A 26966-nucleotide genomic window follows, 5' to 3' on the forward strand; every position below is an offset into this window, starting at 1 on the left:
AACACTTCAAGTGATGTACAAATAATGCAAATAGATACACAAGCATCAGAACCATATTAAATGTAATGCTAAGAAAATGTATGGAATCCAGACTTTTCTGTATGTGCCATCTAGACCTGATTAAAACAAGATAATTCAGTTAAAAGTTGGCAATTCACATATGTACTGTATGCCTATACAGTAGCTCCTGTTCAATTCTAAAAATTGTTTGGGAGCACAAATATGTCCCTTGTTTACAACTCTTTAACATAATTACATCTTCTCATGGTACCAGGTAAGAGCTTCAGAAGGCAGTTGTGCAATCCCAGGAAAACTCATAGTTGCTTTAAAAAGTTGCAGGAGATGCTATTTCTATGCTACTGCACATTCCAAAACACCTATCTGAATAGAATCCAAAGTGTGGCAGTGTCTTAATATGCAGTGGCTCGCTAATTCATCAAAATGCAACTTCACTGCATTTGATTGCACATAAAAACAGTCCATAATCTAATTATAATTGTTTATCAGACATCAGATAACTATTACAAACATCTATTTGAATAGATATACACACATACGTAGATCACCATCAGCAACAACATACACAGTGTGGCTACTACATGAACTATCCATGTTTTCCATACAGTTTTAATATAGGAAGGTTCCCAGTCTGCAAATTATGCTGCTATTATGTATCATGTGAAAAGAGTGTGAAAAGAAGGTTCAGTTATCTATGCACATTAAGCAAAGCCATGGCATGTTTAAATCATCTTTATTGAGCAACATTCACACATTTTAACAAGCCATAATATGGGGCATTTATATCTGTTAATCTGTCATTTTACAAGGCTTAATGCTAGAACAATGAAAAACACACTTCATGTAGCGTATTAGTGTGAACAAAACACTTCTCAAACCCCTGAGGCAGCTGCATCTTCTGAAGGCCAACCTAGCAATTTTAAGCACTTTCCCGGGTTTTCCATGTACATTCGGCTCAGTCTGTCATCTAAACAAAACAGCTGAATGCAGAGAAGACACAAAGAACAACCTAAGCCTCAATTCTTCAAGGAGAACTTCACTTGTACAAAATATACTTTGTTCAGCGTGTCTTTGGATGCTTTACACAGCTCTAATTCAATCTTCCCACTTGGATTATTTTGAATTCCACGACTTCAATTTATCATTTTCCTCTAGTTTCAAAGTTTCCACTTGATCCTGAAATATGTCTTGTCAATGGAAAGGACATAACCACTCTTTTTTTATTAGGGAGACTGATCTTATAAGCAATCTGTCTTTAACAGAATATATGAAGATGCTCATACTGTAATAGTACCAAAAAAATTTTTGTTTAATTTTGATTTTTAAATATTTTGTTAAATTTATTTGAGATCCATCTTGCCATGGGGATACTCTGGGCATCTTACAACAGTAAAATGAGGGGAAATGATTTTTAAAAATCAAATGTTAAGTAGGAATGGATTAAGTGCAAATACAATATAACCCATGGAAAGATGCTACCGGTTCTATACATGTGTGCTTAAATCCACCATTGTACTCCATTTATATTAGCTATACTGTAAAAGAGTGAGGGGAAGTTCTACCTTTCTACTTTCTATGTTCAGCTATAGTATGAATGAAAGAATATTCAGGTCCTTTATTCATTGTGGGAATACCACATTTGAAAACTCACAATCAATTCTTCACAATTAGTCAGATTCCTTACTGGCTTGCAAAACTAGATAAAAGGTAACTCTTAGCTACTGAAAACATGAATGCTAATATTTGCAGCCTTCTACAAAATACACGCCTACAATTTAAGACCTGAGTTAGACATTTATGATATGAAGACATTTAAATTTTTTGCTTTGTCCAAAATGTTTACAAAAAACAATTGTGAGTGAGTGAGTGAGTGAGTGATTGTGTGTGTGTGTGTGTGTGTGTGTGTAGGCATATACATTAAACAGCTTTTTGTAAACATTTTTCACAAGGCAAAAAGATCCATCTGCAATAAAATTTAAATGTCTTCATTTTGTATTCTTCAAACTTTCTATGGTCTTTTACTTTTAAATTAAATCTTCTTAGACTGGATTATCAGAATCTCCTGATTATGTTAAGACTCCTCTCTCCCTTGATCTTTCAGGGAAATATGGAAATCCTAATACCCCATGGGAGGTTTGTAGAAGTTCTTATGAGACAAGGCAATTCAACAAAATACATTCATTGATCCACTTACATTAATGTTCCTGTAAAAGACATATATGCTGCTTGCTATACTTTTATGTAACAGCAGAGTTCAAATTGATAAGAATTGGATAAATGGATTCCACCAAATATGCACTATATAGGTAAAATTTCATTTGGGAAAGGTTCCAGATAGAAACATGTTTTACTGAATTGTGGATATCAGACTGCAATGCTTGATTTTGATTTGCTAGCTATACCTTAATATGCATGCAATTATGCATGCCACCAATGTAGATATTTGATTTTTAAGAAATTGAAGTTTTCAAGAAGCAATATTAAACAATGTTGCTATAAAAGTAGTTCAATAAGTCCAGACAAACAATCTACAACTCAGTACTCTGGGTGAAAAAAATATTACTAGATACAGGTTTAAAAAGTATACATTTATATCCTATTTTTCACATTATAATATACCTAAATGCATGCCCACAATCTATTTAGAGAAATAAAATGCAATTATGCCATTTGAATAATCTGTGTTGAAGAATCAATCCCAGGCAGTTTATACAAGATTCTTGAAAGCAAAACACAAACTGAATAAACGAAAGGCTGTTACAGAAAGCTTTTTGAAGTTGCTAATTGCCTGAAAGAGCTTATGGATTTTCTCAAGATTTTCTCTGATTTTGTAATCTCAAACAAAGCACATCAAAAATCCCATCCTGTCTTTACAATAGTAAATTGTACATTTTCTACAAAATATAAAAATTGTGATTTGAAAATGGCTCTTAAAATCAGCACCACCCCACCATTTCCTGCTTTTCACTCCTACTCAAGAGGAGAAATAACATGGTAGGTTAAGAACAAAGAATTATTTTTTTTAAAAAAACAAAGGTTCCAGGGTCAGAATACCTGAGAATCCTTGGTAAATTCTGCGTCAGAGCTGGCACACCAGTGGATATAGAAAAGTGCACAAGCAGCAAAACGGAAAGAGACACTAAAATCGCTGAATTAATGACCACCGCCCCGCCAACGAAGCCAAATACAAATAGCAGCATGCATCCAGGACTCATGGCGCTGCGCTGGCATGGTGAAATGCAAGAACCGAGGCTACGCAGGGGACAAGAGAGTATCTTTGTAGTAAAAGTCTGTCATTGAGCTGCCGCCACAGAAACAATGCCATCAACAGCCGCTTTCCACTATCTTCTGCAGCAGCTCCAAAGCAAAATGACATCACCTCGCTCTCCTCCCCCACTTAGAAAGAAAAAAGCAATCCGAGCGGCTTCTCTTTGCTTCAGCATCTATGCAGCAACCTAAGGATACAAGCAAGCTCGTTGGCAGTTTCCTCCACCCATTACGCTGAACCTTTGCAGCTTGGCTCCACTTGATTGGACAGGAAACTCAGGCGTCTCCATAATGTAGACAAAGCTTTAGTTGGAGATGTCCTTTCATGAAATGTGCACAATAGTATAAAAATGGAAATGAGATTCAGTTATTTCACACCCTTAATTGCATATCCTTTGGTTGTTCTTCATCTCCGTTGGAGAAGGGAAAGAAAAATCCTGCTACACAAAATGAGTTTTAATCCTAAAAAGTGTCAGCAAGGCAATCCCATTACAATATGTTCATTCCTCCTGCAAAACTTCTACAGTCTTTCTGATATTCCAGCAAAAATATAAGTGTGATTATTCATTATTCAAGATCAAAAATACAAAGGTTTGAAACCAAACTGAATAGGTTTTACTCAGGCAAAAATCAATGAAGCTTACCTAATTCTACTGTGCGTGATGGGCTCTGGCTGTTCACCTCCTGTCAACTGATGAAATTTTGCTCTTTCCAAGTGTTCCATGTAATTATGAATCATCTGTTGTTAAAAGGGGGGAGTAAAAGAGTTTAAACTGTTTCATACCTATTTAAGCTATTTTTTTAATTATTTCCTTTCAGTTCCCCAGTATTCCCCCTATCAAGAAACTACTATCAGAGGTATGTTTTATGGACTTCAGACTATATAAATCATCCCATGCATCAAAAACTGTGTTCATAATACGTTAATTGTTCCAAAGTTATTTTACCCTTCCAATATACAACTTTATCTTAATTTACATTAATACAAGCGGTCCTTTTTTAAAAAACACCTCCACATTCTTATATAATTATACCATTTCAGCAACATGAGACAAATATACACTGTCACCCAAGTGCAAACCAAGAGAACCAGTAGAAGCCCCATCCGTGATCAAGTGGAAAAGATACCTTGATAAACTGAGAAAACTTCACATATTTGTTTGGGAAAAGATGGGTGGTTGGAGAAGGTTACACTGGTGCCCAGTTCTGATGCAATGGGAAACCATGATTCCTCATTATGTGAAAGGGTTGTGGAAGATTCTGTGAGGAAATAAGAAGTTTTCGCATCTTCTTTTAACTACAGAAGAATTACCTGCAAATAACTAAATTTGGGGGAACTGAAAACAAGTCTCAACAAAGAAAGGTTTCAGATCCAACTTTTTCAGAAACCATCATTAAACCAGTAACTTGACTTCTAAACACAAGAGGAGCTATGCTTCCAACTCCCTTTATTATGAGAAGGGGAATGGGATAGCAAAGTAGCTTCTGATTACATCTGAACTGAGCCAGAGAAGTTGACACTGGTTTTCATTTGGCACATTTAATATCCCACCCTTATTTTAAGTTTACAGTATATTTTTAAAGCGCACATGCTCAGAGCAATGTATCTGACATTATGAATTTTAGTATATTGTGTCAGCATGCCATTTATGCTACAATGAGGGACAGAAGGATATTGCTATCACACCCTGGTGGTTTTTCCATTGTTGAAAATGAGATGTTGGTCTTTCTTGGTCTGGACTAGGTGAAGATCTTGGTTCAATTATTCTGTAGACTACAGCTGACTAAGGCTTTATTGCATTGTATCTTATGGGGGGGGGGGAATAAGGGGAAAGAATAAGACAGTTGCAGAATCCGTTCATAATGAGTTTAGTATATTAGTCATTAACATGAATCCGTCCGATTCTACTACTTGTGTCACAATAAAATGCTTCCAGATCAATTTCATATAAATGCATTTTCTAAGATTCCTACTGTAGAATTAGAATTAATTGGAAATAAGTCTAGAATTAAAAAGTGCATGCTTAAGCTCTTTAATATACCAACAATCAATTGAGATACTTTTTTATCTGAGTAAATTAAACACATATACCAAGGGTTTTACCAAGAGTTAAGACAGCCAGATCTAAATCAAAGCTTCTAACAAAGGCTTTTTAATATCAGATAAAATATCACATTTCTAAAATGTGTGGAAAAATATTCCCCATATCTTCAGCATCAAAGTAGGATCAGATGATGCACAGAAAAGGACTCATATGCATGCTTACATGATTTCATAAAGATGGATGGCTTATTAAACATTATTCCAACAACTGTAACATTAAAATAGAAATATTTTCATAGGTAATTAATAACTCCCTTCACAGATAAAATTACAGATACATGTAAATTATAATTAGTACAAATATCTCTTTTTGAGTTCGACTATCTATAGCTAAGCCTATCATCATTTCATACTGCATTGTGGTCATTTGATATATCAAAAACATCTTCATAAACATTTCAAATTAAGCAAAATAACATGAGAGGCCACATTAATTATGTGGAAGTGAAATAATTAAAAAATGCTACTGTATGCCATTAATTCAGAAAAAAATAGCATTATTTCTAATCTGTGATGTGTATTTTTGTAATTGGATAATATAAGACTTCTATATGGCTTTCAAATACTCAGAATAATATTGTGTTTCCCCCAAAATAAGACAGAGTCTTACTTTATTTTGACCCCCAAAATAAGCACAGATCTTATTATTTTGGAGATGTGGGAGGCAGCAAGTGTGGTCACCTCATGGCTGCTGCTGTGTTCCAATATTTTTGACTTTGACTTACTTTGACTTAAGTCTTTAGCGTCGGTACGGCATCGCCAATCCCTTCGCTGTAGAGTCGCATGCATCCCGAATCAACGGGATCCATGATTCTAGGCTGAGTACTACTTGAGCTCGCCGGGCCCAAGAGTATTTATTTTAATATAAAGAATATTAAGAATATTAAGAAATATTAAGAATATTTTTGGGGAGGGCTTATTTTAGCACATGCGCTAAAAAGCCCGATTGGGCTTAGTATCTGCGGAGGGCTTATTTTCAGGGAAACAGGGTAATAATTTGCTTTTTTTAAATAAAAAAATAAAGAATGAAAATCAGGCATCATTGGTATTTTTACATTGTTGCTTATATAACCATAACATAAATTAAATGTTATGATCAAGAATTGAGTTTTTAAAAATATGCGTTCATTAATCCTGAGATTAATCCTGACTGACCAAGAACTGCCTTTATACTTTTCTTGGCAGTGTTTTCAGAAATAGTTTGCCATGGTCTGTTATTCTGTTATGCTCTTTTTCCTAGAGTGAGACTGACTGACCCAAAGTCACCCAGCTGGCTTTGTTTCTACAGGCAGAATTGGAATTCATGGTCTCCAGATTTCTATTCTAGCCAGCTGCCTTTATCCATTACAGCGCATTGTGTCAGCCTCCGCTTTGCTGCTGCTTCGGCTGCCATTGAAACAGGGAGGGGGGGCATGGTATTTGGGAGGGGACTCATTGTTGTGCTGGAGGAAGATTCTAGAGTTTGAACTGTCCACCTTACTGCGCATGTGGAGGAGGAGTGTTTCCCGCCAAGGCCAACGGAACCAGCGTTGCATCCTGGTGATGCCTTTCGAAGTTATCTCACACCTGACAATTGGGAGAATTATGATTGGACTGTGCACGGGATGCCAAGGGGAGGGGAATGAATTATACAATATATTATTCGCTTTCGCGCCTAAATAATCAGACTTCGCTTAGCTTCGCTTCTATTCATTTATAATTAGTAAAAGTACACTTGATTTCTATCAATGGAGTCCTGTGGTTTTCTTTCCTGATCTTTGAATGAAGAAGGGCTGACACACTGTCTCTTTTTATAGGCATAGAGAAGTACATATATGAAAGATTTGAGACTTTCCCTTGGCAAAGGGAGACATTAATTGCTGCCTGTTAACATTTCTTGGTAATGATCGGGTTTAATCATTGCTTTGCTTTCTATTCATGCTTTCCATTACCAAATTGGCACTCAAGGTGGCTTCATCAATCAGTACATTAAGAAAGATTCTGAGGGTTCTAAGAGGTACTTTTGGTTAAGTTACGGTACATTGAAATTGTTGCCGTTTCTTCTTAAGTATGTTTTACAGCACTTAATGTTCTCCATCATGTTTGAGAATACTTCTGTTTACCAGGCACCAAAAATACTTCAGCTACAGATGAGCCACAAGAAAATACAGTACTGTATTTTAATATATAGGTTTTTTTTTATCCCTCAGAAAAAAGCAGATCCAGCTGCCTCAGATAAAGCAACCTATATATTAGGATTAAAATCTCTGAATATCTAAAAGTAATGGCATAAATCCTAAATGACCACTATCTTTAATCTTCACAAATTGACTCTTCTAGCATACAGTGACACACTACTGAAAATCTTTTTATTTGATACATCTATGTTAAGTTGTTCAACTTGCTGATGAATATAGGCAAGTTTTAACTAAAATATTTAGTATTGTACAACTATGTTACAATGTTTTTTGTGTGGTCCATAATCTATTTGATACTTTGAAGAGAAACATGTTTTCAATCAAGTATGGGTAGTTCATTTAGCGACAGATTGAAGTTACAACAGCACTAAAAAAAGTGACTTGGGACCGTTTTTCATACTTACAATAGTGAAGCATCCTTGTAATCTCGGGATCAAAATTCAGATACTTGGCAACTGAGTCATATTTAGGATGGTTGCAGTGTCCAAGGGTCATGTTGACCTTATGACAAGCAAAATCAATGGGGATGCCAGAGTCACTTAACAACTGTGTCACTAACTAAACAACTGCAGTGATTCACTTAATAACTGTGGCAAGGCAGGTCGTAAAATGAGGCAAAACTAATTTAACAAATGTTTCACTTAGCAAGAGGAAATTTTAGGCTCAATTGTAGTCGTAAGTCGAGGACTATCTGTAGCTTGTTTCAGTATTATCAAACAATGTAATGGATTTAATTAAGTTAACAGATATTTATGGTTAAGCAGCAGTAATGTATAACATATGTAATTTTAATTTCTTCTTTGTATATATCCCCAAGTATTATGATATAATAAATATCATATATTCTACAGAAAATGTCCACTCATAGAAGTCAAACTATTTTCTAATTTATTAAATCATATATTGAGGGTGGTCTTTATTAAATGCTTACTTCCCAGACAAAGTGGGAGGCATTTTATCATTATAATCAGATCTTTCCCATGCCAGAGCTATTACACCTATAAGAAAAAATAGGCATTTTTATAAGAACTAATATGATTACTAATATCAGTTCCTTTCAAATAAGTTTGTGTAATAATTTTGAATGCAATTGTTATTTCTCAGCAAATAACATGCTTCCTAAACTAAGTTGAAGAATATCTGGTGGGCTAGACATAGCTACAATTCTTTTGTAAATGAGGGATTGTGATATGAACAGAATCCAAACCCATTCAGAGAACAATAAACATAACATTAAATTCTTGATTGAGATTTACAACACACATATATAGTAGTTAATTGGTACATAACAGTTAATTGGTAACACACTAAGTCTCTAAGGGAAAATAGAAATAACTTAATGTTCGTGAACTATCAATACCATTAAATGAGCAAAAGACATATCAAGGTATGCCATATGTTAACCAACAATACTCTAGACCAGGGGTGTCAAAGTCAAGGCCCGCAGATTGGATTCAGCCCTGTGGGTGCTTAGATCTGACCTTTTTGGCTGCCCTGGAAAAGCAAAGGACCGGGCTGCAATGCTTCTGCCAGCAAAAACTACCTCTATTTTTGGCTACAAGGGCCTCTTGCAGCCCTCTGTCAGCAAAAACGGAGCTTAGACTCCCGAGCTCTGCTTTCACTGGTGGAACACTCGGGCCACCACAGGGATCCCCAACATGAGTAATGTCCAGCTGCCTGCCCTGGCCATACCCACCCAGCTACCCAAGGTCAAACACAACCCTGATACAGCCCTCAATGAAATCAATTTTGACCCCCCTGCTGTAGACGATAAATGCAGACTACTGCAGAGAAAAAAAGATGAAATTATTTCTTATTATTCAAGATTTGATGAGGGCAGAACACAGGAATCAAATGCACAAGAAAGGCTTAATACTGCACCTTACAGATTTCTTCTCTGTTTATATTGTCTGTTTATATTGTCTGTGACTGTGGCCTATTAATTCATATATATATTTCATTTGATAATAATGACTGATATCATATGTGAAATTTCTCCCACTACTTTGCCATAGTTACATTTTTTAGCTTGTAACCTTTAAATATGTTCTCTATCTCAGTTTTATCAATGTGTAACATTCATTGCCAGCGATGTATAGAAGTATTAAACTGACCCACTTTGAGAGGTAAATATTGCTTGAAAAGCAAGAATACAAATTCCCACATACTATCTGTGAGATTCAAAAAGTGATCAGAATCCACCCCCCTCAAAATCATTACATAAAGTAAAAGACCTATATAGCTTTATTTCAATCTTTAACTTAATATTGTTCTTTGCATACTTTATATTTCTTTTCTTTTATCCATCTCAATTATTCTACAGTTTGACAATGATATACATAAACATCCAAAGGAAAAACCCCAATTGCACTGGCCACAATTATCATCAGTAGTACTTCACAGTAATTTTTGCATCAAGACATTATTCACTACTTGACAAATATAATCTGGGTATGTGTAGTCCTTGGCTTAAGACCATAATTGGGATTGGAACCTCCATCTCTAAGAGAGGCAGTGATTGGACCTGATTTTATGATTTTTTTGCTGCAGTCATTAAGTGAATCGCACAGTTGTTTAAGGGTTCCCACATTGAATTTGTTTGTTGGAAGCTCCCTGGGAAGGCTACAAATGGCAGTCACATATACAACCACAATAAATACATGCTGATTGACAATAACCCTAATTTTGATCATGTGGGGACACTGAAAGGAGCAGTCGTAAGTCAGGTTTTCACACTGCAATAAACAATCGCTAAACAAATGGTCATAAGTCAAGGATTTCATAATGAAAAAACGCTGCTAACCTTTTATTTAGACTATACTTTGGTTGGGCATTAGACAGATTACATTCAATGATGTTGCCTTAAAAAGCATGCATATCTAATACTTTTACCACAAGAAAATATGGGTTTAAGTGGCATATATCAGAAAAAGCTTTACAAAAATATACAAACATCTGAGCAGCTTGTTAGTGAAACAGAGGATGAGCTTCCAAAGTTCATGGGATCATCATTTCTATCATCCAGAGTTGTTTCAGAGTCAGATGGCATACCAGATGATAAGGATGATCCCTATTTGTAATGGTCATTATAACTGAAAAGAGTCCAGTTCAACAGACTGCTCTTCTCAATACTTTTTTAGGCAATTAAAAATAAAATTCTTATCTGGACTGATCAGTTGGCAGTAAAGGAACTACCTACCTTTCTCAATCATCTGCCAATCTTTCCCATGAGTTCTCCCTTGCCATATTCAATCATGCCACTAACCATGTGTCTGAACTCAAACCATGTGTTGTCAATATGCCATCTGTGTCTACCCTGTCAGCAATATTCAAGACCCTGCAATGCCTTTCCAAAAGCAAAGAATCAAAGCCTTATGAGATTTTTCAGAAAATGCTGATGCAGATTAATATTCTTTGAATACTGCCTCTATGTAATTAGTGAACTCAGGGACTTGTTCTTAAAGTAATATCTGGTTACCTACCTCTGTATGCCTTGAATGAAGAGCATTGTATTCCTTCTTTAGTTCCGCTTCCCTCTCCTCCAATCTACTAACTGAAAAAGAAAATAATTCATTCAGTTTACTATTTTCAACAATAGAAACAAAAGATGTTTACCTCAACCTAGTTTTTACAAATCCAAGCTATCAATTCAAAAGCTATTTTTATCTATCTTCAGGAAAAAGAAATATTCTTGCTTGCTTGTTGCTCTTGACACAAACCGAGAAAGCCAAATTTTAGAAAAAATGTGTTCATGAAATTTTTATGCAATATAATAGAAATTATCCCGAAAAACAAGGATTTTGCGCACATCGCCCAGTACCACATTGTTACAAAATCCTAGAGTTACATTTGATCATTCCCCCACCATATTAGTTTAACATTAGAAGTATAAAAATGAGAAACCTAAAACAGCACTACAACAGAATCAAATTAACAAATTGGCAAAGTATCATTAGCCAACTATGTATGTTTTTAACCATGGGGAAGTAGAAAACAATAAAACATATCATAATAAGTTTGCTCAGCAGTACATCATTAGTTATTGTTTTAAAGAAGAGCTTAGCAGCCTCTAAGCACATAGCAAATATTAAATTTATCTACTTTATACCACCCTGATTAACTACACAAGGGAAAGTAGAGAAGATATATAATCTCAATTTCCTCTAAACTGAGCTATTTGTCAATTATACTTCTGCTCCATCTAGTGGATTACTTTATTGCCATTATGGGAACATATGTGGTGTCAATTAAAGGTAGTACTTTGGATTCTTTTGCTTCCTGAACAAACAGGAACGTTCTCCAGATTTGGTGGTAGCAAATTCATATAGCAAAATTTTTTAACCACCCTATATTGCGGCCTAATGCTATCAGTTTTCTTTAAACATCTAAGAGCATAGTCCGTTAATGTTCTTTATCCACAGCTAAGTAATTGCAAACTGAAGGCACTATCTGACAACAGATGGTCAACATGAAAAAGTTATTCAAAGACATGGATAATGTTGGGTATTATTGTATGATCAACAAGGTCAAAATATAGCCTCCTCCATATGATGGAGGACATTTCTCATCAAGCTTATCAAGTTTACCAAATTATTATCCTGTAGTCCAATATATCTGGTATACACACTAGGCTGGGGAAGATTGATCTATAGTTTAAGTTATTTTTTTTTAAACCCTTTAATGGAAATACCTGGAACATATTTATACACACAGAGAGAAAGAGAGAGCAGAAGAATAATTCCAGAACATAGCATGATACATTATTTTTAACCATTGATCGAAAAGTCAGCAGACCATTATGGCTCAAGGATATTCCTGATACAAAGAGAACCATAGCCTAACATTATTCTGCTAATATATTTGAAGTTAATTGAGAAATTAGAAAACACTGAAGCTCAAACCTTAGGGCCTCTAGGGCCTAGAGGAAGCTGCCTCATTTGAAAAGATGATTAAGAACTGTCCTCAAGTTCAGAAAATGTTTTTCTCAGACTTGAAAAAAGGCAGTAGGGAAGAAACAAAATAGCAGCCCTACTATAGATGTCAAAACAAAAGCTGTCGAATAAGATACGAAGCTTCAAAATTGGCCTCTGTTGACATGGTAGAACTCATCAGACACCAAAGGGTATCAACAGCCTGTTTTAGCTGCCCCTAAACTGTACTTGCTAAGAGGTAAATGAAGAAAAGTGGAGCCATTGTTTGTTTCCATCTGGCAGAAAACTACATGGAGTCTCCGCATTGCTACCATTTAAACAAAAATTCTATACAAAGGCTCCTCTATCCAATTTAAAATGGAAGATGTTTCCATAATACTTACACAGACTTCTTTGGTCAAAATAATAAATCATTTTACCATTTAACCTACAGTATTCTTTGCCAGGTTAATAACTTAAAAGTTTTTCTTCTGAAATTCCTTAAAATATTTCATACTTTGCAGCATAACGTAGGCAGATATAACATGATTATACATAAAATGGCTTTTTTTCAAAGTATTTAATCCACTAATACTGAATTAAACCTTCAATGGAAAGTATCCCAGAACAGTTTATAAAGAACAGCAAGAGTACCTAGTCATATTTACATCCCTCCAACACATGCAGTAGACCACTCTTTGCAATCAAAAATGACCTATCAACAAATACTTATTGGCAATACAGCAAATGATGACTATATTTTTGCCTTTTCTGCAAGCTCTTTTAAACATGGCAGTTCCATTTACCGTATTTTCACGACCAAAAGCCGCACCGGATTAAAAGCCGCAGTATCAATTAACGTTAATTTTTTTAACTTTTTCCACATATAAAGCGCACCGGGTTATAAGCCGCACATTTCCCGACGCTTCTGGACATCGCGAGGAGCGGCACGAGGGTTCTTGGCGCTCCGGGGGGCGCCGAGGGCGGCTGGGAGGGGCGCGCGGCTTGGTTTCTCCTCCCTGGACGTCGCAGCGGCGGCCCCGGGCTCACCGATCTCTGTGTTTTTCGCATCGGGGCATGCTCTTGCAGCGCGCCCCGATGCGAAAGGCACTGGGATCGGTGAGTTTGGGGCTGCTGCTGCAGCGTCCAGGGAGGAGAAACCAAGCCGCGCGCCTCTCCCAGCTGCTTTCGGTGCTTCCTGGAGCGCCGGGAGCCACAGATGTCCAGAAGCGGCTTTTGGGGCTGGTGGGGATTGGATTTCCGGCTCGGTGGCCCCTGTCGCTTCTGGACGTTGTGGGGAGCCGAGGAGAGTGTGGGGGGGAGCGCGCGGCGGTTCTTGGCGCTCTGGGAGGCGGGAGAGGCGCGCGGTTTGATTTCTCCTCCCTGGACGTCGCCCGATCTCTGTGTTTTTCGCATCGGGGCGTGCTGCAAGAGCATGCCCCGATGCGAAAAACACGGGGATCGGCGCGCCCGGGGCCGCCGCCGCGACGCCCAGGGAGGAGAAACCAAACCGCGCGCCTCTCCCGCCTCCCAGAGCGCCAAGAACCGCCGCGCGCTCCCCCCCACACTCTCCTCGGCTCCCCACAACGTCCAGAAGCGACAGGGGCCACCGAGCCGGAAATCCAATCCCCACCAGCCCCAAAAGCCGCCTCTGGACATCTATTGCAGTCGCGAGGAGCAAAGCAGCTGGGAGATCTTTTTCCACATATAAAGCGCACCGGGTTATAAGCCGCACTGCCGATTTTGGATCAAAATTTAGGATTTTTAGTGCGGCTTATGGTCGTGAAAATACGGTATACTTGAACTAACTGGTCAACATTATTTACATTTCCCCCCCTTCCCCAATACCTCCCTTTTTGGAGAAAGCAATGGTTTGACCTCTGCAAAAAAAAATGAAATTAAAAAAAAACACCTGCCCAACCGCTTTGGTAAAAACACAATGGAAGCAAAGCAGCCAGAGGATTAAAAAAAAATCGCTGCCCATACACAAATTACATTCCACATTATAAAGTAACATCACTTAAAGCAAGGGATGAGTTGATTAACTCTGCTTTAGCTATGTTCTAATTTTTTAAAGAATCAGGGCATCACCCTAAAGCACAATGCAATTTAGCATGTCATATGATGATGCCCAACATAAAGGCAAGAATACAGAAAATCAGCCTTGTTCCACTGAACGCACAGAAGATTGAACAGCTGCTCACACTCCACTTTGCTCTTCAGTTCTGCATAACTCCTCCTTAACAGCTGCTGCATCCATTTCTCCTACAAGACAATAGCTATGTAGGCACAGAATCATGAAAAGGCAATATTTTAGCAAATTCTACCTTTAAATGAACAAGTTATATCATTTTGCTCTCCTTCCTAAGATAAACAACTTAGTTCAAAATGGTCCTTATCTTAGATAAGATTTCATACATACATATGTATGATTATATATGACCCATCATCTTAAATTTGTAAATTTGCTTTGTTTTTTCCCTTAAAAAAGAATGGTTATTTCTTTGCAATTATTGAATTATGTGCAATCAAATCAGTACTGAATTTCAATTGCCACATAGATAGATTTTCTCCAGGACAGTCTGTCCCCAGTTTGGTCCTTCTAGTCTTCCAAATGCACACCTGTCAATAGTGTAATCATGTCCATCCCCCTTGCTTCTGGCTGTCCTCTTTCTTTTTCCCCCTTCCCCTGAAATTTTCTCTATTGTTTGTCTATGCATTAATATTATAATATCTTCATTTTATTGTAATTTTTTTGACTATCATGAGCCATCCAGAGCCACTGAGAATTGGATGACAAGCATGTTTCATTTATTATGCTTAGATACATAGTTAGACAGAGGTTTAGACTGGATTTAGCGTTTTTGTCCTCTCTTACCAAGGATTTAGGATAGTCAAATGTTTTCTTTAATATTAGTGGTATTGTCGCAGTATGTAAGCTGTTCCAAGTAATGCTGCCTTTGGCTGACAATTTTGTTAAAGATGATGGTATTCAAGGGTGCTCCAGATGTTTTGGGATGGCACCCAAGGCACTTATTGCTACTTGTATTATCTGTTGCCACAGTCATTCTACTTCTTTTTCCAGCTCTTGTATTTTGTGGTTTTCTCTTTTCTCTTCTCTTCTGCTCTTTCCAGGGACTGCAAAGTCCACTATCTAGATTTTTTTATCTTTTCTATTGACAATTATTAAGTCTAAGGTATTATGAGGCAGGTGCTTGTCTATTTGAATTCTAAAATTACAGACCACTTCTTCATTTTTTATTAATTTGTCTATTTTGTAGACCACCAGTTCTTACTTGCAGGCCAGCACTATTTCTTGCAGACATTCCAATGCATTGTTGTTATTTTGTCATGCCTTTGTTTCTAATCAGCCTCTGCAAGCTTGCAGCAATTAGCTATGTATGATCCACTGTTTCTCCAGGTTTTTGGCAGAGGCTACATTTGTTGTCTATTGCTATCTTCTGAATTGTGGCTTTATATGTATTTAATCTTAAGGCTTGGTCATCTGCAGCCAGAATTAGTCCCTTTGTCTCCTTCTTCAACTTTCCTGCTTGTTGGAAGGAAAATCCATCTGATTTAATTCCAAGATGGGAGAAAGACGCTGGAAATAACATGGAGGCTGATTGGAAAGGAAGTCTCTGTTCATTGATGAGCAGAACTAACATGCACACAGCATGCGGTTCTGGGACAGCTGACAAATTGATTTGGTTTTACATGGGCTTTTATATAGGTTTTTTTTTTACAGCATTTTGTAATCTGGAGGATTGCTTCGTGGTTTTTTATTATTTGATTAATTTTACTTGTTTTGTAAAGGCGCATGATGTGTCTTAATTATCACTTCCTTAATCCTAATCCTGCAGGCATGTGAATTTGATTTTATCCTGTTATCTATTGCCTCTAGCTAGACTGCCTATCTTTGTTGTTGTTAGTTGTGAAGTTGTGTCCAACCCATCGTGATCCCATGGACAACGTTCCTCCATGCCTTCCTGTCCTCTACCATTCTCTGGAGTCCATTTAAGGTCATGCCTACTGCTTTGGTGACTCCACCCAACCGCCACATTCTCTGTCTTCCCCTTCTTCTTTTGCCCTCAATCATTCCCAACATTAGGCTCTTCTCCAGTGAGTCCTTCCTTCTCATTAGGTGGCTGAAGTATTTGATTGTCATCCTCAGGATCTGGCCTTCTAAAGAGCAGTCAGGGTTGATTTCCTCTAGAACCTTGATCACCTTGCAGTCCAAGGGACTCGCAGGAGTCTTCTCCAGCACCATAGTTCAAACGCCTCAATTCTTAGGTATTGTTTCCACTTTTCTCAATGAAAGGTGTTAAGATCATGTCCTGTCCTTAATCCCATCACCTGGAGGTGAAGGTGTCTTGTTTGTGAATAGGCACATTAAGTAAGACTGGGGATGCTTTCTGCCTCTAAGAGCATGTTTCTCCATTTCTCCTTTGGGGAAATATAATATTTTGCTTCTTTTAACATTCCCAAAATATTTCATTCTTGGGAGGGGGGGGTGTTCCACATGCTCTTAGCCAGTGTAAGGTCTTTTTTTGTTATCTGATATGATTCTTATTGAATCTTAGTTAATTTCCAGACTGATTCTCAAACTTCTGTTCAAAGCAAATGCAATTCAGAATATTAATTATTCTAAACTGAAATTATCAGGATACTGATAAAGCACTCTTTCCATCTTTTTGTCTGAAAAGGTAAAATATACTGTTCCAAGGTTTAAATACAATGCATCTACTTTGATTCCTCATGTCATTTTTTCTTAAGCATAGATTTCAGGCCAGCTATACATTGCATGCTTAAAACTCACACTAGCCAGGATTTCACATCAGGATTTGTTCCTTTAAATGGCAAAGAAAACGTCAGCATTTGGCTGCAAGCTTTTGCTTTTTGTGGTTAGGTTACTGTCTCATCTAAGCCCAAAGAACAAGGAGAAAAAATAGACTCCATGCATGACGCTTAGCAAGATTCCAAACTGACTGGCATGCAAACACAGTCAATGCCTGTGAACCCAGGACATCTGAAAAGAACATCACAAGTTTTATATCTTGTGTTATCTACAATTCTGAATAAATAAATGAAATGGTAATACTAGCATACAAGAGCATTATCAACAACAGTGCTGGTAAAATAAAGACTCTCACAAGATAAATAACCCAAGCAACAGATAGCAGGAATTATTCATTTACATTACATGCATTATTTAGTGAATAAAGAACTTTATGAATCTGGAAAAGAGGAGGTGGACATTTTTAAGATAAATTACACAGAACTATCTTCTTTTAGGTTATTTTAAGTATAACAATAACATTTAAAGTGAGAGATTGTTATACAATCCAAATTCATCTTTATTTTAATTTCAGATAGGCTATATTACACTTAGAAGAAAAGTGACATTCTTACTCTTAATTTATAGATCTTTATCTGTCTTTAAATTAAGAATACATATAGCTCTGGGAAATTAAAATGTAAGCCAAACTGTGCATTTCCTAAAGAACACTCTTCCTTTACAAAAATAAATCACAGGAAGGCCTAGATCCGTGATGATGAAACTATGGCACACATGTCAGAGGTGGGCCTCTCTGCTGGCATGCGTGCCATCACCGCAGGTCAGATCTCTGTGGCGTTTCTTTTGTGAGCTTCTGTTTCCCTGCAACAATGAAACAGAAGCTCACAAAAGAAGATCTTACCTCTTGCCACCCGGCCGGCATTGGGATGCCCCGCCTCCCGCCAGCCAGCTAGTCTTCAAGTCTCTGCTGCGCATGCACATGTTCACATGCATGTGCACCTTTCAGTTTGTGCATGTGCGCGCAGAGTTGGGGCACTCGGTATCTAAAAGGTTCACCATCACTGGCCAAAATGCCAAGTGATTAAGCAGCTTAGAGTAAACAATTACAGTAGTACTATATTTTTATACAAATGACCTGGGACACTAGAAATTACAGGAAGATGAAGTTCTCAAGCATACAAAATTTAAGAAAAATAAATTGCAGGTGGACTAAACAGAAAATTTCTAACAGTTGGAGAGATTAGAGAGGAAAGGATTAACAAGAAAGAAAGCACACAGTGGGAAATACACTGGGCTGTCTGCCTAACACACTTGTATCTGCTGGTGCCAGCACATTGCTTTCAATGTGTATTCCCTCATAGTATGCCCACTTACTGTTTTGTAATCCCTTCCTCCCCAATGAATGTAAATGTAAAATGGAATTCTCTCCTTGTAATTATTCCAGCCCAGGAGGGCATTCAGGGGAGGATAGCTAATGGGCTTCTGGGGGAAGCCAGCCATCTGAGGACAGGCAAATGATGCTGGCTATTTGCAGCTTCTACAAAGGAACAGAAGTGGATCAGTTCCCTTTGATCTTCTGATGTGAAACTGCCCAAGCTGCTTCTCCTTACAACCGTTCCTTTTTCTCATGAAGAGACCACAAGACAGTTACCTCGGGTGGAGGGGAGGGGACAGGGGGATGGGGGAATTCATCATTTTGCTCCAGCTGCATATTGGAGCCTTTTGAGGACACTAGGTTTGTGTACTTCTCTTTCTAACTATTTTTAGAAATTGTCAATTAATTTAAGGAAGTTAGTCATTCTTTTCAATAAGCTAAACGTACCCAATTCCTGCAACCTGCATGTGTGTGGTCTTACCAAAGCATTATAAAGTGGCACTAACACTTCATTTGATCTTGATTCTATTGCTCTATTAATGCTGCCTAGGACTGCATTGGCTTTTTGGGCAGCTGCAGCATGCTGCTGGTTCATAGTTAAGTGATTGTCCACTAGGACTCCAAGTTCCCTCTCACAGTTACTAATGTTGAGCCAGGTACCACTTATTCTATACTTGTGCATTTGAGATTTTTGCCTAAATGTAAAACCTTGCTTTTCTCTACACTGAGTTTTATCCTGTTAGATAGGGCTGTTGTGGCTCGCCAGGAACATGGGCCAGTCCTGGAGTCTGGGGCGTGTCGGAGGCAGAGATGGGACCATTCATGTCCACCTGTGCCTTTACTCCCAAGTCAGCCCTTGTTCCTTAGCTGTTCCCTTCTTTTGGCAGCTCTGTGCACATTGGGAACAGGCTCCAACTTTTCTTCTGCCCCACTGATACAACTGTTCTTCTGCCCTACTGATATCCGATTCCAAAGGCAGCTGATAACTACCAGTTGGTCCTGGCCCCATTTCTGCCTCCGACACAGAGCACTCGTCAGAGCCTTCCCCAGACTCCAGGACTGGCCCATGTTCTTCCCCAACCTCCTCACTGTCTGAGTCTGCCACCAGCTCCACTGGCAGGCCACAACAAGAGCCTGTCAGATCCACCATTTTCAGCTTGGGGCCACCCTTGCAACCTGCCATCAAAGAACAGGGGGAAATAGCAGGGGGGATGACAAATTGGAAGCAATAAACCTGTATGTATTTTTGTGTGGGAATTCAGGAGGGAATGACAGCTAAAGAAAAGCTAATCACTGTTCATGCCCAGGTATCTTCAAGGCCATTTGCCCTGAGTGTGAAAAGTTAACAGCCCAAACGCCTCCATGTTCCCAAAACTTTCAGGCGGCATCGCATTGAGTGGGTTTAGACAGGTCGTGGGGGGAGGGACAGGACTGAAGGCAATAGTTTTGTCTTGTTGCGCAGGAAACTCAGATTTTGTCTGAGATGCATCCAGCATCTCTTAGTAAAAGTACCTTTCACTTCAACCAAATAGAGTCAAAGGTTTCTCTTCCCTCAGCGATCAGACTGGGGCAAGTCTGGCAAGGTCCAATTTTCAAGACTGTCAAGATTGTTCTATATCCTGTGTTTATCTTTTGGAGTATTGGCTGTTCCTGCCAGCTTGATGTCATCTGAAAATGTGATGAGTCCCTCTTCTATCCCCTTGTCTAAGTCATTGTTGAAAATATTGAAGAGTATTTGGCCTAAGGCAGAGCATCGGGGTACCCCACTACATATTTCCCTCCATGTAGATGCAGTTCCATTAAGGATTACATATTGAGTGCGGTTGGTCAGCCAGTTACAAATCCATCTGGTAATGATGCTGTTTAACCCACATTTTTCTAGCTTATCAAGTTGCAGTTTGTGATCAATTTTATCAAATATTTTACTGAAGTCCAAATAAATCATTTCCACAGCATTTGGCGGGCCCACTAATTTTGTCACTTTGTCAAATAATGCAGTAAGATTTGTCTGGCATGATCTGTTTCTGACAAATCTATGTTGGTTTCTAGTGATGACTTTGTTTCTAGGTGTTCACAAATTTGTTGTTTGATTATTTCATACTTAAACCAGTTTTACATTTAACATTTTTCCTCTAAAGTAAGGAAGTTTGGATAGTTTTTTAAAGGAGAAATTCTTTCTTTCTACTATGCTTAACTTTCATTTTTTTATTTGTATTTGGATACTGGAATTACTTTATACTTGTGAAATGTGGTTGAGCTTATAAAGTGAAGATATGGAATTGTACTTGAAGATATTTGGAATATTGTGTATTGGAGCTGTCTTTTATAAAGCGAGAATTGTCCCCATTTTGTCATGTCAAACTTTTTACATATTAATAAGTTGAAACCATTTCAACTTTTAAATGGGATTTTGTTATAGTTAAGACGTGAGATGGTTTATATAAATCAATGCTAAAACTTAACAATTATGTATGGATCTTTTGTTGGTAACTGGATTAAGATATTATTTATCCAATTTGCCTACTTACAAGAAATGGATTGTGGGGTGGAGAGATTTATATTTGTTAGCTAAGAAGAAGTGATGATATTAGGGAACTCTTTATACTCACTACCAAGTGAGTGAGGAGTCATTTTCCAGGATGGGAATTCTTTATATATTTATTTCTCATGTAATTCTCTTTTTGCTTTCTTGGATTCTATTATTTTTTATTGTTTCATTTTCCATTTCAAGCTGGAAACATAATCATATGATTTCCTACCTAATGAAGGATTCACTGAGCCAGGAATAGAGATATGTGAAGCATTTTGAGGTCAAAACATTCTGTCCTTAAATAACTTTTTCCAACCTCAACACACACAAAAAATCAGAATAGGGTATTTGAGGTTGGAACATTTCATCTTTGAAGTGTTTTGTAGAGTTCTAGATAGTGGACTCATATGAAATGTTTAAACAATTATAAATCACAAGATAAGCAAACACTGTATTGCAATCACCCAATCTACTATTTTCTAAGAATCTACCTGGTATACCAAAGCACTGTTGGAAGTACAGATTATATTTCAGGTTCATGCCTTACAGGCTTTTAGGTTCATTAAATGAAAATAAACTAAAATATTAAATTAGGAAAGATAAGGCACTTTGAGAGTACAAGAAAAATTGTCAGCAGTCACACTTTCACTTAAGGTGATCGAATATCCAGGATTAATATCCTTAAAGTCCAATAATTTGTTAGGCTGCTGGAGGATGGAATGGGACAAATCGCCAGATTACAAAGAATTGATTTTGTCTGATAAAACTGTTTCTGAATATAATGTATCAAAGTATTTTTTTAAAAATAGGCATACTCTATTTATAAAAAATATAACAATTTGAAGAGCTACTGCAGTAAAGTACATATCAAAATTGACATTTTTTTCTATTATTATTTGCCTTCTTTCTGAAGCGTTTAGCTATTTCCATCAGAAATAACTTCTTAAAAACTCCAATATATGATTTTGGAGATCTCCTTACATTTAATAGTTATTATAGAATAATAATAGAAATTTTTAGCACTAAATTTCCTGAAACATTTTAAAAATATTTTGAATCATTTTAACTTGAAAATATAAAGTTAAAGATAATAGGAATCCAGTTCAATTTATCTAAACTAACACCAATCTAGTTAGCATGAGTACAAGTATATCCCAAGTGAGACAACAAGTATATTCCAAATGTGATTCGTAAGAATAAATGGGGATTTATGAACAATCTTAAACATGTTTACCTATAAATAAGTCTCAGCAAGTATTATGGAACTTTCCCCCCAGAAAAATCTTTGTCTCTTAATCCTTCTTAATATTTCAACCTGTTGCAGATCTAGAATGACTATTGTATGATTATTTTAGATGGACAAATTACTCCAAACAACAGTTAGTTGAACATCTTTCATAAAACTCTCCACTCAGCTATCACAAAAAAAATTAACTAGGTTAGTATCTACATGAATTATACTAGTTAATACAAAATAAAGTACACACGCCTTTATGTATTTATTTATATACATGTGTATATGCATTGAGATGAGTAGCTACACAAATTTATAAATAAACAAAACAACGTAACTAGGGAATCATTTTGGTACAAAACTCCTTCATGATTTTCATTCCAAAATATAAATTAATTGTGTGAGTAATTTAAAAGGACTTAATTAAAATTTACACGTATTTCTTACTTACTTTGATCAGCATAATTTTTTGCTTTCAATTCAAGTTGCCGAGTTTGTGACTCTAAAGCTTCTACTCGTATCTGTATGTCTTTTTTTTCTTGTTCTTGAGAATCTTCAAATTCAATAAATTTCTATGTCAAAAGAAAAAGCATTTATGAGTATATTTAGATATATTATATATTTAAATACCCTGTAGAAGCTGTTTAACCTCTTTTCCAAACCATTTTAGCAGCACAAACAAAAGAACAACACATTTTTCTATCCAACTCTATACTATAAGAGGATACAATCCTGATTCTTCCAGGGATAATTTTAATCCTGTCAATGTAAGAATATGGGGTATGTCTAGCCTGTGCTGGCTGCACTTGGACCATGTTATTTTGGTCAATACTGTGATGGAAGGACTATAGGCTACATCAGAATTTTAAAAAAGAAATCCAGAAGGAAAGCAATAGCAAACCATTTCTGTACTGTTGCTAAGAAAACTACTGGGATGTTTCCATGCAGTCATCAGCAATAAAGTTAAACTTGCAGGAGATTCCACTTTTACAATACAGGTTTTGTTATAAACATTAACAATATCACTCTCCATATATCTATTCCAAAGAATCCAGGACAATCCAAGATTTTGGAAATGTATACTGGGGATGGAGAACCCAATTTAACAGTCTGCTCTATTGACAGAGAGACACAGCTCTTAGATAAAGTCCACAGACTAAGCTATTTAAGTAGTCCTTTGAGTCTCGAAGTTTTTAAGGGATTATTCAGTGTTTAACAGTGAGTTTCTAATCCATTTATCCTGAGCCTCCCTGATAATCTAAATACAATTTCAAAATAGAACATAAACTTTTTATTCTTAATAAAATAGCAATTCAAACAATTTAAAGTATTCAAAGTAGTTAAAATCACGTAATACCTAAGTTTTAGGTCTATTTAGTACTCTTGTGTATGAATATGGCACTGAATATTCAGATCCTAAAGATAGAAATCTCCCAACCAACTTAATTTTAAAATAAAAGCAAACATTGATATATCAAATGGCAAAAAAGAACACTCTACAAGTGTCATCACCGGATATGTTAAGAAAACATTTCATAACACCAAATAACAGAAGTAAAATTACACTAGCAATATAATATTGCACTAAAGATATATACTCTCTTGTCCAAGGTATTCTTGAGACGGACAACAACAATTACAAATTGTTGTATACAAAATGTATACATTTTGGATAAATGTTTATTCTAGTCAAGAGACATACACAGTTCGATGCTGATGATTAGAACATACACTGCTTTCTGGACATTTCAAAACATCTCAGAGAAAGCTATCTTTAGCCCTATCAATATCAGAATGCTTGTTTAAAAAACTGTTACACACAAATCACATGTAAATCATAGGCTAATTTCATTTCTCAAAATGTTTAATATAAATTATGTCTGTCGGAAAAGATGCAAGATAACACTAATGATAGAAAATAGCCAAGTGCTCTACTTAAAATAGTTTTACCCGCTTCTTTAGCCAAAAGAATCCTTACAAATACTATGTGAGACATACTGCCTTCAGGCACTAAAGAAACAGTGATAAACATATTCTTGACTGAGAAATAACTGCACAACAAGACCTATGACAAGACTCTTTTACTTCAGATGCTACCATAAAGTAATATCATAAATCACATAAATCATATGAGAAATAAAAATTAAAATGCTTAACTGAGGCTAGCATAAAAATCCTGCTAGACTTTATCCAGTATCTTGTCACCTTCTTAGATACTTCCTCCACTCCACATAATACTCCCAAACAGATTCAGAAAGTGCTACAGTTTTCTGGAGAGATTTCAGAAGGTGAGAGGAAGGTAAGAGAAGTGAGGAATTCAGCTTGTCAACCGTCTCTGCATAGCTAATGGAAGGATACCAGTAGCTATGGACTGTCACAGTAATTACAACAATTACTGTTGTAATTGTCTTACAGCAAACAATAAATATGCCACGTAGTGATTGCATTCAGAATTGTTCAAATAAATAAAATAACATGTGAAACTATTTAATGTCAAGTCAGAACATTAATCCATCTAACTTGCTACAATGATTCTACACATCAATAACCCTAAAGTGTCTAACAGGTTGTTTTCCTAGTCCTATTACTCAACTCCTACTTAATTGGAGTTTAAGCAAAGCAAATGTTCAGTTAAGTTCCATGGATAAGTAGCAAATAATTATTATTCAATAAAAAGTTCATTTCTACTCACATTCCTGTCAAATGCATATGTGAAAATAAATTTAACTCTTCATTTTGAAACTAATTTTTCCATTCATCAATGCATTTATATAAGTAATGTTGTGACTCCTTATAATTTGGTAACTCACAGCCAAAACCACAATAATTTCTGTATTCATGACTAAAATAAGTGGCATGGTTCATCTACAGATCTTGAGCTAAATATTATTTGACACGTTCGTTTCTGTTGACAGTGTCTGTCCTAATTTATCATTGATTCTCAATATTATTTGCATCTTCTTAAACCGCAATATAAACCCTTTTAACAAATGAATGCCCAGAATTCATTTGGGACTGTCCTACCTTGCCCACAGGTCAAAAGAAAATTTTCCCCTAAAGTATGGAAGAAATACCACCACCACAATACTTATAGTTTAATTGCTGTTCAAAATATGTTACTGAAACACTATAAAAGTTGTCAACTCATGAGTATCACAGTTTTGAGGAATCAGACTGAGAGTTCTAGTCCTGCCTTAGGCATGAAAGCCAGCTGGATCACCTTAGGTCAGTCACACTCTCAGATCAATCCATCTCACAAGGTTGCTGTTGTGGAGAAAGCAGCAGCAGCAGCAGGAAGGAGGAGGAAGGAGGAAGGAGGAGGAAGGAGGAGGAAGGAGGAGGAGGAAGAGGAAGAAGAAGAAGAAGTAGTAGTAGTAGTAGTAGTAGTAGTAGTAGTAGTAGTAGTAGTAGTAGTAGTATATGTTTGTGTTTGCCCTTGAGTTATTTATACAAAATAATAAAGGTTGTTTTAAATAAATGAATAAATACATTCTGAATGTAGCAGGTGAATTTAGAATGCCATGCATCAATAGTATAGGTTTATCAAAGAACTTACCTAAAAAGCTCGATTGTGCTATTGTTTAATGAAAAGCAACTTTCAATGTTACAGGTGGAAGAATTGCATAAGGATGGATTACTTGTTTTTTCCTCTTTCGTCTATTTAAAATTCAAAGTTTCATTTATATATAAGCAGATATATACTGGTATAAAGACAGCAAGATAAAATTAGATTTTTTTCCCAAATTAACAGTCTTTAAAATCATGGCACCTATCTTTTAAAAATTCAGCATGACAGAAAAAGCATATTACTAGCAAACTTTCTCACATAATGCATTCTATCTATACTTTTTAGCATCAAATGTGTTGTAAAAAACTAATTTAATCTCACTCCTGATATTTAGCATCTTGGAGCTTCATGGGGAAAAAATGCTTTCCTACATTATCTGTTGCTTCAAAGTTTTCATTCTTCAGTACTTAAGACCACGACTTTCCAAACCTCATAAATTCTCAACAAGAATGGATTTATTGAGGCCTAACATTGCATAATGAGCATATGACAACTACCACAACAACTAAAATTACTGCCCCAGGGCGTGAAAATGTTGAAAGCAATAAACTGAGCCTTTCAGAAGTTCACCCTCTTCTACCCATTGCGTCACAAGATACAGCTGGCAAAGATCCTGTGTTAACAGCCGGCCAATCAGATTCCTCTGGAAGGATCACAAGCAAAGCAAGCAAAGCATCTCCTTCAAATCAACAGTATCCCTTACCCCAACTGTGGGACCAGCAGCTTTACCACAAGGCCTTCGCTACAAAATTTCACACCCATCCCGATGGCTCATGGATTTTTGTATTCTAAAAACGCTTCCCCCCCCCCCACCAGCCTTCCATGCAATGACAATTATAGCCAACTTCCATTTTGGTTGTGGAAGTATGTCCCAGGCAACCAAGCACCAGCAAGCCCAATCTACTACTGTACACCATCCACCTCCCACTTACAACTGCAGGACTGTAACTTTGTTGCTTGTATCCTTATGATTGATATTGATATGTTT

The 26966-nt window shown here is 36.8% G+C and overlaps 1 protein-coding gene across 6 annotated transcripts in view; it reads right to left on the minus strand.

The window, feature by feature from the left end:
• Positions 1-26966, minus strand: part of SPAG9 (sperm associated antigen 9) — a 107310-nt gene that overhangs the window by 79576 nt on the left and 768 nt on the right. For 4 of the 6 annotated variants that reach the window (XM_087710038.1, XM_087710037.1, XM_087710036.1 and 1 more), the window contains exons 2-4: positions 22862-22982; positions 11049-11119; positions 3930-4024 (exon numbers count right to left, since the gene is read on the minus strand). In XM_087710038.1, coding sequence (XP_087566164.1) covers positions 3930-4024; positions 11049-11119; positions 22862-22982 — 287 coding nt within the window. Of the gene's footprint in view, positions 1-3072; positions 3882-3929; positions 4025-11048; positions 11120-22861; positions 22983-26966 lie in introns of those variants that run through there. The other 2 variants (XM_087710039.1, XM_087710041.1) reach the window with 2 other exon arrangements.

Source organism: Thamnophis sirtalis, unplaced genomic scaffold (genome assembly GCF_051295495.1).
Source record: "Thamnophis sirtalis isolate CommonGarterSnake01/CBP01778 unplaced genomic scaffold, rThaSir2_p1.2 scaffold_3, whole genome shotgun sequence".
In the NCBI taxonomy this organism is placed as follows: Eukaryota; Metazoa; Chordata; class Lepidosauria; order Squamata; family Natricidae; genus Thamnophis; species Thamnophis sirtalis.